Source organism: Piliocolobus tephrosceles, chromosome 16, assembly GCF_002776525.5.
Source record: "Piliocolobus tephrosceles isolate RC106 chromosome 16, ASM277652v3, whole genome shotgun sequence".
In the NCBI taxonomy this organism is placed as follows: domain Eukaryota; kingdom Metazoa; phylum Chordata; class Mammalia; order Primates; family Cercopithecidae; genus Piliocolobus; species Piliocolobus tephrosceles.
The window spans coordinates 17,934,958-17,949,392 of record NC_045449.1 but is presented as its reverse complement, the minus strand read 5'-3'; the positions used below and the strand labels follow the sequence as shown (position 1 = coordinate 17,949,392).

General features: G+C 45.8%; 1 protein-coding gene across 1 annotated transcript in view; it reads right to left on the bottom strand.

Annotated features, from left to right (window-relative positions):
* Window positions 1-876: 876 nt before the first annotated feature.
* The window catches only part of GID4 (GID complex subunit 4 homolog), a 28,858-nt gene continuing 15,299 nt past the window's right edge, over window positions 877-14,435 (bottom strand). Inside the window, exons 4-6 of the mRNA XM_023191746.1 lie at window positions 9,063-9,164; window positions 6,757-6,887; window positions 877-4,075 (exon numbers count right to left, since the gene is read on the bottom strand). Coding sequence (XP_023047514.1) covers window positions 4,012-4,075; window positions 6,757-6,887; window positions 9,063-9,164 — 297 coding nt within the window. The 3' untranslated portion in view covers window positions 877-4,011. The remainder of the gene's footprint in view (window positions 4,076-6,756; window positions 6,888-9,062; window positions 9,165-14,435) is intronic.

Genomic DNA, 14,435 nt, shown 5'->3' with positions numbered 1-14,435 from the left:
ATGCAAGAGGATCGCCTGAGCCTGGGAGGCTGCAGTAAGCTGTGATAGTGCCACTGCACTCCAGCCTGGTGATTGAGACCTTGCCTCAAAAGATAAAAAGAAACGATGTCTTAAATCCTGAGTCCAGCACTGTGAAGAGTCTATTCCTTTATTGACACCACATCTCATGGGAGAAAAAAGCTTATTATTGTTTAGACAATGAGATCAGAAAATACACACAACAGGGGAGCTTTGCCCTGCCACTGATGTAAATTCCCTTAGCATTTCAACTTGCTTAAAATTTAGACCTCAATACTTTATACGTTTCCTCAAAACCTCACTGATGTTTCCAGCCATGTTCCTTCAAGCCTCCTAGGGAGGTGGGACCTGAAACGTAACAGAATGGTTTGTCAGAATAAACTGTAATGGCTGATTTAGGGGTCCTGCTGTTTGGGGGCCCAAGTGCTTGTGCTTTGAGACTTAGGCATCTCCTCTGAGGACCACAGCCACAGTGTCAAGAGCAGCCCAACCGCACTGCCTGTACCTACACCAGACCACAAAGCAGGCTTTGGACAGATACCTCTGCCTGCATCTTTTCTCTGTGTTAAATAGAAATATAAACCCTTCACATACGCAAAAAAAAAAAAAAAAAGCTTCCACATTTCTGAAGAAATACAGAAATTAATAAAATGGAGCTCAAATAGAAGTGCTGAGCAGCTGAAAACATTCAGAATGAAAAAGGAGAAACCAGACCACTGCAACAGTTGTCCAGAGTGGCCCTCAGCCTGCCCCGGCACACAGAGGTCTCCGGCAGGCCCTAGAGAGCTCCACAGCCACAGGCCCAGAGAGGACTGGTTTCCTCTAATAGAGCTGCTTTGGTTTACAAATAGGACAAACTCACTGCTTAAATACCTTTATTATTTTTTAAAAATTATTTGGACATTGATAGCTCTGCAAAATACTTCTCCCATCCCAAACCCTCAAACTCTTTCCACATGTCCTCCATAAAGAAACAAAATATTTATACTTTGTGCCCATTCAAGTCTACTTTTTAAAAACATTTAAGATTCAAAATCAAATATTATTTTTCTTTCCCACAACTTGTTAGTAATTTTAAACCACAATGAAACACAGTTAATGGCATTTCTTTTTAAAAATTAGCTTATCAGACTATCTTATGAGAAAAAAATCAATTCAAGGCCTTAGTGAGAATATTATATTCTCTGTTTCTGAAAGCAAAAGACATTGAAAAACCCCTTTGCTCCTCTGGAGTTTGTGATTTCAACATAACCAACAAAACCAGCACACAGACTGACTTCCTACTTAACAGTAGGCATTGCTTCGTTACTTTGGGACTGCAGCTGAAACGCTATCTAAACTTGAAAAGGGTGGGTGGGTGGAAGTCCAGCACAGAAGAGGGTCGAGGCTGGGGACAGCAGAATGGAAGCTTTCTGAGCAGTGGAGTAAGAACAGCCAAACCCCTAGGATCCCACCTCATGGCAGGCTTGTTTGGGGTGGAAGACAGTAGAATATCTGCAATCTGCACTAATTTCTTAAGGATGGATACAAGTGTCAACCAAAAATATTGCACATAGTTTCAGAGGCATGTAAACCACTGAGAAGGTTCAGGAAAGCATAACTACAGATGAAGACAATTCCCCAAAGTTCCTTCAGGAACAGAGAGAAAGAAGTTGATGTTGGTAATTCAGAAATTACTAAGAGGAGGTGGAAAAATCCTTAATCCCTTTCCTATCCTAAGTGGGCAGACTTTTATGCGAACAAATCTTCTCATAGATGTGTCTGAAGGATCTAGTAAAGGTATCGCTTCTTCATTTTTCCCAGTACAATGGGTGCAGTTCATTACCTGGGTAAAGAAGGAAAGAAGAAATCCTGCAATACGACCTGGCTTGTTTGTCTAGAACACAGCAGTGTTTGCAAATGGCCCTTCCTGCCCACTCAAACCACTACTTGGAGCCATAGCATGAGCCCCGGATGAGCACCAGGGATGACCTCCGGACTCAGTGCTCCAAGGGGAGGCCTATATCCCTCACAGGCCTGGAAAAATGCAGAAGGTATGGACTCACATGCCATGAGGGGAGAGCTGAAGAGTGGAATGGCACGAATGGCAAGAAGGACAGCACAGCCCCACGGGCTCCTTCACTTGTCCATCAGCTCAACAAAGCCACAGTGAGCATCTCCTCACAAGAGCAGCTGGGCTTGACCAGAGCCAGCCCTTCTGATGCCTTGTTGAATTTCAGGATTGAGGAGACTGTTCTGACTCATCTCTGGGAATGAATTATTTTTCCCTTTAAGTCATCAGGCCAACTTTTTAGGGTTCCAAAGCCCTGACCTTACTGAATGGGTGGGCTGCCCATCTGTACACAGTCCTGGGATAACAGATTTTAGATACCACAAGTGCCCACTGGCTACTTTCCCAAATACCTCTGCCTTAAGGCTTCCCCTAACATTCAATCTCAGTAACATACAGTACATATGTCAATAAAATGAAAGTCACTTCTTTAGAAAAGGTTTCCCACTGCTCGTCTCATCTCACTGAAGGGCTCCACGTTCCCTTATGCTGCCCGCCCGTGGGTATGTAGCCTCCAGGTTGCTTTGCTCCTGGGGGTTATGATGCAATCTTGTTTTTAAAGCTTTTCCTCTTGTTTTTAGAGTAAGTCTTGTAAACCACCAGAAAATGCCAATTCCCCAAAGCCCTACCCATGTTTGCGGGCCACAACTGATGCCAACCTATTAAGCTTTTTAAACATTTAAAAAAACAAAACACCACACACACACACACACACACACACACACACACACACACTTTGGCACGTGAGCCTCGAGTTATTTCAGCATGTTCACGTTTCCCACCCCTTCCCCTGTCCCAACATTTCAGAGTCACTGTTTTCGGAGAACGACGACCCCTTCTGCCTCATGGAAGGCTGCCGCCAAGCACTGCTGTTTTGAGTAGCAAAAGGAGGAGGCACAAATGCTAAACTGCCCCCAAAAACAGTTCTTGTGTTGAGCACTATAATTTAGGCAATGCTGCAAAACTTTTGTACCAGGATGACTAGTTTCAAAACTGCTGGTTGATTAAATATACATATACATATAGATATCAATATAAAAATTACTAAGTCAACATTTGCTGTTTTCAATGTGAAAACGATAAAATGTAATTCTGAATAATTGTGCATTTGCCACAGGGTCCTCATTAAAGGGACCATAAAAATAATTTTGTAATAAAAAAACTCTTATTTTTAAGTTTAGTATTGCCCTCAAGTTCAAAAGTTTGGAGCAAATGTACTGAGTAAGCAAGACTGGAATCTGTTCCTGCCAGGGATCTGGAAGCCTTAAATTTAGTGATCCCTGATGGCAGGCCCAGGGAACCTGACAGCCACTCACTAGTTTTGCACTGTTAACAGTATAGGGCTCAGCAGCGCGCGCTGACCCATGACACAATCAGCACTGAAGACTGAGGCAGCCCAGCAGGGACCGGAGCCTCCGCCTCTCGTGTTGTTGGTGGCTGATGCTGCTGCAGCTGGCCAACTCCCTGCACAGAGCTCTGGGGGTAACAGAGATGCTGGGGCTCTGCCTTCTCTTGAGCTACCAGACAAAGCAACTGGCGGGGGGTAGGGGTCTAGGGCCTGGGGACCACTGAGCACCAAGGCTGAGGGTGATCCGGGAGCAGACCTTCTACTCAGCTGGAGGCGGGACGGAGGAAGGAATGGGCATTTCAGTGATGTAGAAGTTAGCTGTGCAGGAAGGAAAAGTGCGTTTAAGGTAGCTTAAAAACAGGTGAAGACCAAACTGCCACTGAGGGGAGGAAGAACGAAGACTGTTCCCTCCACCTGCCCCACGGGCCAGCCATGCTCCTTGGATTCTGTGGGTTAACATTCATGCTTTGTGATGCGAGTCTGCTCGTGAAGAAACAGGAACACACTTCTCCTGGTTCTGGCAGGTACACAATTTTCTCGGCAAAGTTCTTTTTTGCCAAGTTCAGTTTTATTTGGTTGCTGTTCTGAACCGTTGTCACCGGAATTCATAGATGGGTGCACTGTGTTCAGGAACATGGGTTAGATTGAGGGACTGATACCTGCGAGGGGGAGGAGACAGAAACGGGAGGTAGTCATCTAATGCACCCTGAGCAACGGACATTAGTAACCCCTCAAAAACCAGAGCACTCAACAAGTCACATACTTGGACTGAAATGCACATTCATTTTCTATTTCTCAAGTTGAACCTAGATTGATTTCATTCATTCATTCTTTCTTTTTTTGGTTAATCCTCCTGAACCATGCACAAGATGAAATTTTTTTTTATTCTGTTCTAATCATGAAGTTAACTATGGTATGTCTAAAAGGAGACCTCAATAAGCTCTGGGAGAAGATATAGACCCACGCCCCAGCCCTAACCTCACTGGCTGCTCTGCCCTCTCCTGCTGTAGCATGTAATGCCAGGCTGTCATATCCTAAGAACTTTATGGCTAGCACAGGCATAAACCAATTCTCATGGTATCTAAAGAGAGTGTAGAAAAATTAATTTCACTACTGCCTCAAACTGTATTTTACCTTTCATTTAAATTTTCTCACTTTCCTAGGTACGGTATTAAGCTTGGAAAACATTAGTGATATCTGAGGTGTCTGCCTCCCCTGTTGGCAGGTGCACCAGGGAGTCACGTAGAGGGAGGAGAAAGAGAGGCAGACAATCTGCACGCTGGGATGACAACCTCGGGCACATTTAGAGTCAATGTCTGGCATGTTGGCTCTCCCTTACTTGTTTCACATAGGAGTGTGGAAGAACGTAGGAAAAGGGAGTTTACTTCTTACCAAAAACAAATTATCAGGAAAAAAAAAATGCATTAGCCATCAAGAATATGCAAATTAGAACTACAATCAAATACTGCTTCACATCCACTAGGGTAGCTATAATTATAGAGACATGATAACAAGTGCCAGGGAGGATGTGGAGAAACTGGAACCCTCATACACGCTGGTAGGAATGCAAAATGGTGCAGCTGCTGTGGGAAACAGTTTGGCAGTTCCTCATAAAGTTATATATAGCAATACTGTATGACCTAGCAATTTCACTCCTAGGTATATGTCCAAAGGAATTGAAAGCAGGAACTCAGATATACCCATGTTCACAGCAGCATTATTCACAATCGCTAAACAATGGAAGCAATCTAAGTGTCCACTAAATAATGAATGGATAAATAAAATGTTGTATATACTGGCCGGGCACAATGGCTCACACCTATAATCCCAGCACTTTGGCATTTGCTTTGCTTTGCGTTTGCATAATGTTTTGAAGGTTTATCCATGTTGTACCATGTATCAGAACTTCTTTTTTATTGCCAATTAATTTTTCATTGTAGGTATATACAACAGAGTCTGGCTCTGTCGCCCAGGCTGGAGTGCAGCGGCACGATCTCAGCTCATTGCAACCTCTGCCTCCCAGGTTCAAGCAGTTCTCCTGCCTCAGCCTCTCAGGTAGCTAGGACTACAGGCGTGTGCCACCATGCCAAGCTATTTTTGTATTTTTGGTAGAGATGGGGTTTCACCGTGTTGGCCAGGATGATCTTGATCTCTTTACCTTGTGATCCACCTTGCCTCAGCCTCCCAAAGTGCTGGGATTACAAGCATGAGCCACTGTGCCCAGCCATTTTTTTTTTTTGAGATGAAGTCTCGCTCTGTCATCCAGGTTGGAGTGCAGTAGTGCAATCTCGGCCCACTGCAACCTCTGCCTCCCAGGTTCAAGCGATTCTCCTGCCTCAGCCTCCTGAGTAGCTGGGACTACAGGTGCCCACCACCACGCCTGGCTAATTTTTGTATTTTTAGTAGAGATGGGGTTTCACCATATTGGCCAGGCTGGTGTCGAACTCCTGACCTCGTGATCTGCCCACCTCGGCCTCCCAAAGTGCGGGGATTACAGGCATCTGTGCCTGGACCAAAGCTGTTATTTTTTAAAAAGATTATAAAAAGTTTTACAAACTTGCATGAAAACAATTACTGAAAGCCTAAAAATCGTGGCTACAGGGCTGGCATTTACTTGCAGATATAATTTCGTTACCACTGAACAAGGAATCTAGGGTAGAATCACTTCACATACAACAAAGTGTGAAATACTGGAAAGGAAAGAGAGAATTTTTACCTTCAGAGAGGAAATCAGGCATTTTATCATATGGTTTGCCCTCCGAGGACAGCAAGGTGCTTAAAAAGCAGCAACGAGGCAGGCGAATCCCCCAAAAGGTGGCAAAAGTTAGCATTTAGGCAGAGTTCAGTCCTTTACCATTGGTGACACACTGGGCAGGACTGTCCACTCACAGGCCCCCAGATCATGAGCCTTAAATCAAGTGCATGTCGGACCAACTCTAAGGAATGCAGCCACAAAATTTAAAAAGCTGCTGACAGCAAAATTCACATTGTCCACTACTGGATCAATGCACATTTTAGTTACTAATTCAATTTGCAAAGATTACATAAAAACCAGCGAGATTGAGATAAACATTGCCAAAAATACAGTACTGCTTAAAAGTGCTTAGAAATGAGTTCTTTCACCTATACTTCATTTTCATCTCATTTACTCTGCTGTATGGATAGGGATAAGGCCTTATTATGAGCAACTGAGATCACTGAAATAAGCTCTCAGCATCTAAATAAAGCACAGAATCTATACAGAGACAGGCTAAGATATTACTTTTGGGTTTGATGAGCCAAGGGAGAGCCAGCCGGGCAGCAAGCCCTCCCCGTGGCCTCTGTCCTTGGGGGTCCTCACCATTCTGAACTCCTATGGTAGTAGTAGCCCTCTATGGAGGCTGCTGACTTCTGAAAGCAGATGTAGTAGAACCCGGCAAAAGAAGCACCACTGATGTCTTTGATCGTGTGATCTGGGACCAGAAACTGTTCCTGCACACAGATGAAGAGAGTCAGTAACAGACAGCATTTTCTGACCACCCACGGGGCCTCCCTGTTAAGCATCAGGGGGTTCTAAGGACCACTCCAGAAAAATATAGGATCTCATAGTCTAACCCAGACTTCCTGGGTGATGGTGGGCCTGTGGGGTCTCAGCCTGACTTCTGAAAAGCGTCCATGTGCTCCTGGAGTATTCTATATACTAAAGCAACAAACTGTGTCTTCAACTCACTAGGATCAGCAATTCAGAGAAGGTACTTGGCCGAAACATCTAATACATAAATCAATACCTACACACCTGCCTGTCTGCCTGCCTATCTTTCAGAGACCACAGACAACCAACCTGGGAAGAGCTAAGTTTCTGCTCCAGTTCCTAGAACTGTCACCAGATGCTTGATAACATCTAGAACAGTGAGTCACTTCTGTAGGTCTGTGGACCATTCTGAGTACAGAGCAGTTGCCAGTAGCCCCTGTGACACCCCCTCTAAGAGCTTGACGCCTTGTCAAAAGCAGTCAGAACGGTATTGTTCTTGACCAGGCACCTTAGGAGAGACACCTCTGCTGGAGCTGAAAGCTGGAAACCCAGGTCCTGGCAACTACTTTCCCAGAGAGATGAGGTTAGAAGCTCTAGGGCCTCAGGTGGTCTACTAAAGGACCACAGATAAGCCACCCTGAGACATTCTTTGGAGGCAAAACAACTCCATTGCTTTTTAAACAAATTTAAGATACTCTCCCATTCCTTATTCAACTTCTGGGTGCGGTGGCTCAAGCCTGTAATCCCAACACTTTGGTAGGCTGAGGTGGGTGGATCACCTGAGGTCAGGATTTCGAGACCAGCTTGGCCAACAGGGCAAAAACCCATCTCTACTAAAAATACAAAAAATCAGCAGGGCATAGTGGTGGGCACCTGTACGCCCAGCTACTTGCGAGGCTGAGGCAGGAGAATTGCTTGAACGCAGGATCTCATGACCTCATGATCTGGCTGCCTTGGCCTCCCAAAGTGCTGGGATTACAGGCGTGAGCCACCGTGCCCAGTGATCCCCATTTTTTTTTTTTTTTTGAGATGGAGTCTTGCTGTGTCACTAGCCTGGAGTAGTGGTGCGATTCTGGTTCACTGCAACCTCTTGTCTCCCAGGTTCAAGTGATTCCCCTGCCTCAGCCTCCCAAGTAGCTGGGACTACAGGGGCGCGCCGCCATGCCCGGCTAATTTTTTTATTTTTTAGTAGAGATGGGATTTCACCACGTTGGCCAGGATGGTCTCGATCTCTTGACCTCATGATCTGCCTGCCTTGGCCTCCCAAAGTGCTGGGATTAACAGGCGTGAGCCACCGTGCCCGGCCGATCCCCACTTCTTAAAGTGGTTAACTATGCAAAGTAAAGACCAGGAAAGGCAACTCAAAATGATTCATCTTTATGAAAGCTGCCAAGATTTCAAGATAAAACAACTTTTTCCCTACAGACTGGGGACTAGGGGTTGGAGGTGGGTGTATGTTCTCAAAGTTATTTAACAAACTGGCTTCCTGATTTTGCTATTCTGGGGCTGTAAATATCACGTTATCAAAGCAGAGAGCACAAATGATCTCGCAGCTAAAAGCCAATCCATCAAGTCATTCAGGTGGGGCTCTCTGAGGGCTGCTGAGTCAAAAACCCGCATTCCATTCCCGGTCCCTCATTTCCTGAGCTGGAGGGAAGTAGAGGAGGTGAGACTTTCCTGACCTCTGGGAAAAGGATGTGGTGGAGGGGACCCGGCCCACGGATGGTGTTTAAGCCCGTAGAGGGATCTGACTATGTTCAAAGGAAGTTTGGCTCTGCCTTGAATCCAAAGAACACCTGGAGTGATTCAACCTGGGGGTTCAATAAGATTCTTGGGTGGGAGAAAGGAAAGGGAGAAGACAACGTTAGAGGCGGTCACCTAGGCCCAAATCCACTTGCTACCCACCAAAAGCTCAGTGAGAAGGAGCTGTCTGGGACATCAGCAGTTAACCAGTGCGTGCCCTGAGCTGTGCCCACTTTTTATAAGTGTGCAAAGACCCTGCCATGAAGACTTTGCCATGACAACCAGCTGTGATGAGCACTGGACATGGGGAGCCCTTGGTTAGAGTGGGTATGTAGGTGCAGTACAGGGCCTGGCTTGTTGGGAGTCTGAGGGGCCACCTGGCGGGACCTTACCTTCCACCTCATGAAGACGTAGTCTCCATTCTTCAGCTCTTCGTAATCAAAGTCATCTGAGTTAAATGATTTTGCATACTGATAAAAAGCCAGAAACTTGCCCTGAAAGCAGAAAAGAGAGTGTGCCAATTGACTAAGAGAAGGAGAGGCTGCTCTCAGAACTATGCTTATGTGCCCAGGTACACTCACCTTCCCAAGGCATGACAGCTGGGGATGCAGTTCCCAAAAGGGCAGCTAAGGCCAAGTAACAGATGACACCCTATGGTCACCCCAGTGAATGCAGACTCAACCCTGGGGCAGATACTTGGACTCCAGCTGAGGCCCCACTGCCCTATGCCTGCCTTGTTAACATGGCTGAGGAAAAGGCCAAAGGATGGGAATGGTGAACAGACAGGCAAAATAAACAGATGAAAGCTAAGAACAATTAATGAGAAGACCTCTGCAAGTAAATCCAAAGTAGCAAAAAGAGCCATGCAGAACAGCTTAGAAACAGCCTGCCCAGCCTCAGAGAAAAGAGCTTTGTGAAACTTGTGTCTCTGCATGATCTAGGGGCTTGGGCCAGCTAGCTAAGTAGACACTACTTAGCCTTGTCCTTCAATATCTGTGAGGGATTGGTTCCAAGACCCCCATGAATACCAACATCTGCAGATGCTTAAGTCCCAGATATAAAACAGTGCAGTATTTGCAGATAACCTACAAGCATCCTCCCCTATACTTTATAGCATCTCTAGATTACTTACAATACCTAATTTGATGTAAATACTAAGTAAATAGTGGTTATACTGTATTGTTCAGGGAAAAATATCAAGAACAAAAAATCTATACATCTGCCAGGCGCAGTGGCTCACACCTGTAATCCCAGCACTTTGGGAGGCTGAGGTGGGCAAATCACGAGGTCAGGAGATTAAGACCATCCTGGCTAACATGGTGAAACCCTGTCTCTACTAAAAATACAAAAAAATTAGCCAGGTGTGGTGGTGGCTGCTTGTAGTCCCAGCTACTTGGGAGGCTGAGGAGGAGAATGGCCTGAACCTGAGAGCAGAGCTTGCAGTGAGCCGAGATCGCGCCACTGCACTCCAGCCTGGGCAACAGAGCAGACTCTGTCTCAAAAAAAAAAAAAAAAAAAAAAAAAGAAAAAGAAAAAATCTATACATCATCAGTACAGATGCAATTTTTTTTTCAAATATTTTCAAACTGTGGCTGGTTGAATACACAGATACAAAACCCACATATATGGAGGGCTGAGTCTACATTTACAATAGGAGATCAGGAATAGGTTACAAAACTGTATCTTATGATCCCATTTTTAAAAAAGACAAAAAACAAGTATGCACTGTATACCCAAAAGAGACTCAGGAAGAGGTTAACAGCATTTTAGTTTTAGGTGTTGGCATAGATGACTCCTTTTCCTCCAGCTTTTCTATTTTTTCAAATATTTTTAAATAAGCACGTGTTAATTTGATAAGAAAACATCTTAAATAAAAAATCAAGATACAGAGATACTAAGTCATAGATTTTGTCACATAGATTTATTTTATTATTATTTTTTGAGACAAAGTCTCACTCTTGTTGCTCAGGCTGGAGTGCAATGGCACGATCTCAGCTCACTGCAACCTCCGCTTCCCAGGTTCAAGTGACTCTTCTGCCTCAGCCTCCTGAGTAGCTGGGATTCCAGGCGTGTGTCACCATGCCTGGCTAATTTTTATATTTTTGGTAGAGATGGGGTTTCACCATGTTGGCCAGGCTGTTCTCGAACTCCTGACCTCAGGTGATCCATCTGTCTCGGCCTCCCAAAGTGCTGGCATTACAGGCGTGAGCCACCACACCCAGTGTCACATAGACATTTTTATCCTATGTAGACTGAATATATGGAATCTTGACTTTACAGCACTACTATAATAGCAACTTAAATACCACTCAGGAAAATCTGAGGGTGCAATACAATATCTCTGATTCTAGTTTATAATGAAAAAATGACAGCCTAGGTGAAGTGTATTCGACATTGTAAATCTCAGACAAACCCAGATGCAGTACAGAGCTCCAGGAGTCCCACGTGGGAACCTGGGAGTCCTCCATGAGTGGGGAAAGTTAGGGGAAATGCTGAGTACTAAAAAAGCAGCCACAAACTGCTGGAGAAGGAAGCACTCCATAGGCTCAGCTCCCTGGCTCAACCACACCTCACATGCCAGTACCAAGGGTGGCCTTCTTAGTTCTTCTCTCACCCAAAATGTTTCAATCCAGTCTAGCAGAGTCTGCAGACCCAGATCTCTTCCAGTGTCCTAATGGAGGTCAATGGGAAAATTAAGAATTGCTTTCCAAATATTTAATTTGTAGTCAACCTAGCCTAAAACCAAGTGTCACTGGGCTTCAAAGACTTTGCTTTTTGCAGGACCAATATAAAATGGAAAATAGAATTGAATGAGAGAGAGGCTGTGGTTTACTACAAGGAAGAACCTTCTACTCTGGGGCTGTACAGGACAGGAAGGAGCCATCTTGTGAGGCAGCAAGCCATGCAGGAAGAGCCTAGCGCTGGGCAGGGGTGGGTGCAGATGGTACCAGGGAGCCCTTCCAACTCCACCTGCTGGTGCCTAGCACCTTCATACACCACTTGGGCTCCCGCAACCTTCTGGATACTCAGGTCATGTGCATTCTCTTGTATCACAGAGAGACACAAATGACTGTCTAGCTATTAATGTCCATTTGCTACAACAATCAAAATATACAGAATTCAAAAAATGCTCTAAAAAGCTCAAGTTTAAATTTAAATTTAACTGAACCTCAGTATTTGATCAATCTCCTTTTCTTACTCAAGTATAAAACAGCTTGGGGCTGGGCATGGTGGCTCACGCCTGTAATCCCAGCACTGTGGGAGGCCAAGGCAGGTGGATTACTTGAGACCTGGAGTTCAAGACCAGCCTGGCCAGCATGGCGAAACCTTGTCTCTACTAAAAATACAAAAATTAGCCAGGTGTGGTGGCGCACGTCTGTAATCCCAGCTACTCAAGAGGCTGAGAGATGAGAATAACCTGAATCTGGGAGGCGGAGGTTGCAGTGAGCTGAGATTATGCCACGAACTCCAGCCTGGGTGACAGAGTGAGACTGTCTCAAAACAAAACCAGGCTGGGCACGGTGGCTCATGCCTGTAATCCCAGCACTTTGGGAGGCTGAGGTGGGCGGATCACGAGGTCAGGAGATCGAGACCATCCTGGCTAACATGGTGAAACCCCATCTCTACTAAAAGTACACAAAATTAGTCGGGTGTGGTGGCAGGCGCCTGCAGTCCCAGCTACTTGGGAGGCTGAGGCAGAAGAATGGTGTGAACCCAGGAGGCAGAGCTTGCAGTGAGCCGAGATTGCGCCACTGCACTCCAGCCTGGGCAACAGAGCAAGACTCCATCTCAAAAAACAAACAAACAAAAACAAAACAGAATAAAACAAAACAAAAACACCCAAAAAAGAAAAACCAAAAAAACAGGTTGGGTGCAGTGGTTCACACCTATAATCCCAGCACTTTGGGAGGCCAAGGCAGGAGGATCACTTAAGACTAGGAATTCAAGACCAGCCTGGGTAACATAGTGAGACCCTGTCTCTGCAAAAAGAAAATGAGCTGGGTGTGGTGGAACGTGCCTGTAGTTCTAGCTACTCAGGGTGCTGAGGTAGGAGGATTATTTGAGCCCAGGAGGTTGAGGCTGCAGTGAGTTATTATCATGCCATTGCACTCCAGCATGGACAACACAGCAAGACCCCAACTCTAAAAAAAATTTTTTTTTTTTTTTTTTGAGACGGAGTCTCGCTCTGTCGCCCAGGCTGGACTGCGGTGGCCGGATCTCAGCTCACTGCAAGCTCCGCCTCCCAGGTTTATGTCACTCTCCTGCCTCAGCCTTCCGAGTAGCTGGGACTATAGGCGCCCGCCACATCGCCCGGCTAGTTTTTTGTATTTTTTAGTAGAGACGGGGTTTCACCGTGTTAGCCAGGATGGTCTCGATCTCCTGACCTCGTGATCCGCCCGTCTCGGCCTCCCAAAGTGCTGGGATTACAGGCCACCTGGCTAATTTTGTATTTTTTTTTTTTTTTTTTTGAGGCAGAGTCTTGCTCTGCCGCCCGGACCGGAGTGCGGGGGCCGGATCTCAGCTCACTGCAAGCTCCGCCCCCCGGGTTTACGCCATTCTCCTGCCTCAGCCTCCGGAGTAGCTGGGACTACAGGCGCCCGCCACCTCACCCAGCTAGTTTTTTTGTATTTTTAGTAGAGACGGGGTTTCACCGTGTTAGCCAGGATGGTCTCGATCTCCTGACCTCGTGATCCGCCCGTCTCGGCCTCTCAAAGTGCTGGGATTACAGGCTTGAGCCACCGTGCCCAGCCAAAAATTTTTTTAATAAAATAAAAAAATAAAAAACATTAGTAAGCAAAGCAACTGATCTCTAGTGAGGTGAACTCAAGACAACGGTCTGCGGGAGTTCTCTCCACAGACTGCTGTGCCAGAACCAGGGGAGAGTTTAGACAGCCAGGTGTGAGAGGCAATGGGAAGAACGAGTTCTAGAATCTTCACTACTGACACAGCCATTTCTGGTTGGTTTACGGAGGGTAAACCCATTGAACTTCTCCAGTGTTAAACAAAAATTCACATCACCATGGTCAACTAAAGCAAAAGGTTACCAGACAGGTTGAGAAACTGACTTTTTTTTCTTTTTTTTTTTTGAGATGGAGTCTCACTCTGTTGCCCAGGCTGGAGTGCAGTGGCGCGATCTCGGCTCACTGTAAGCTCCGCCTCCCGGGTTCACACCATTCTCCTGCCTCAGCCTCCCGAGTAGCTGGGACTACAGGCACATGCCACCACACCTGGCTAATTTTTTGTATTTTTTAGTAGAGATGGGGTTTCATCGTGTTAACCAGGATGGTCTCGATCTCTTGACCTCATGATCCACCCGCCTCAGCCTCCTAAAGTGCTGGTATTACAGGTGCGAGCCACTGCGCCCAGCCAAGAAACTGATTTTTGAAGACATGGTACTTATATGACAACCAATGAAAAGATCCCAGGACACTAACTCTGAGTTGTCTTGAAGCATTCACTACCACTGAGTGAGAATGCTCTACACTTGACAGTTAAAAAGCAGGGGCAGTAGGATTTATAGGGGTGTACTTAAGACAAGACTATACTTGTCTGTCAGGTGCTAGGATAAAAAGAAACGATGTGGCTCTGCCCTGATAAGCCAGCGGGAGGGGATTCCCACAACATCATCTCCATCTCATGCCAGCCCCAAAGCCAGAGGTCATCACTGCATGTTTCACAGGGTTTTCCCCAAGCAGAGGTGATTTGAAAGTAACAGTGGACAGAAGATAGACAAACAGGTGGGAAGGATAGGAGGACACTGTTAA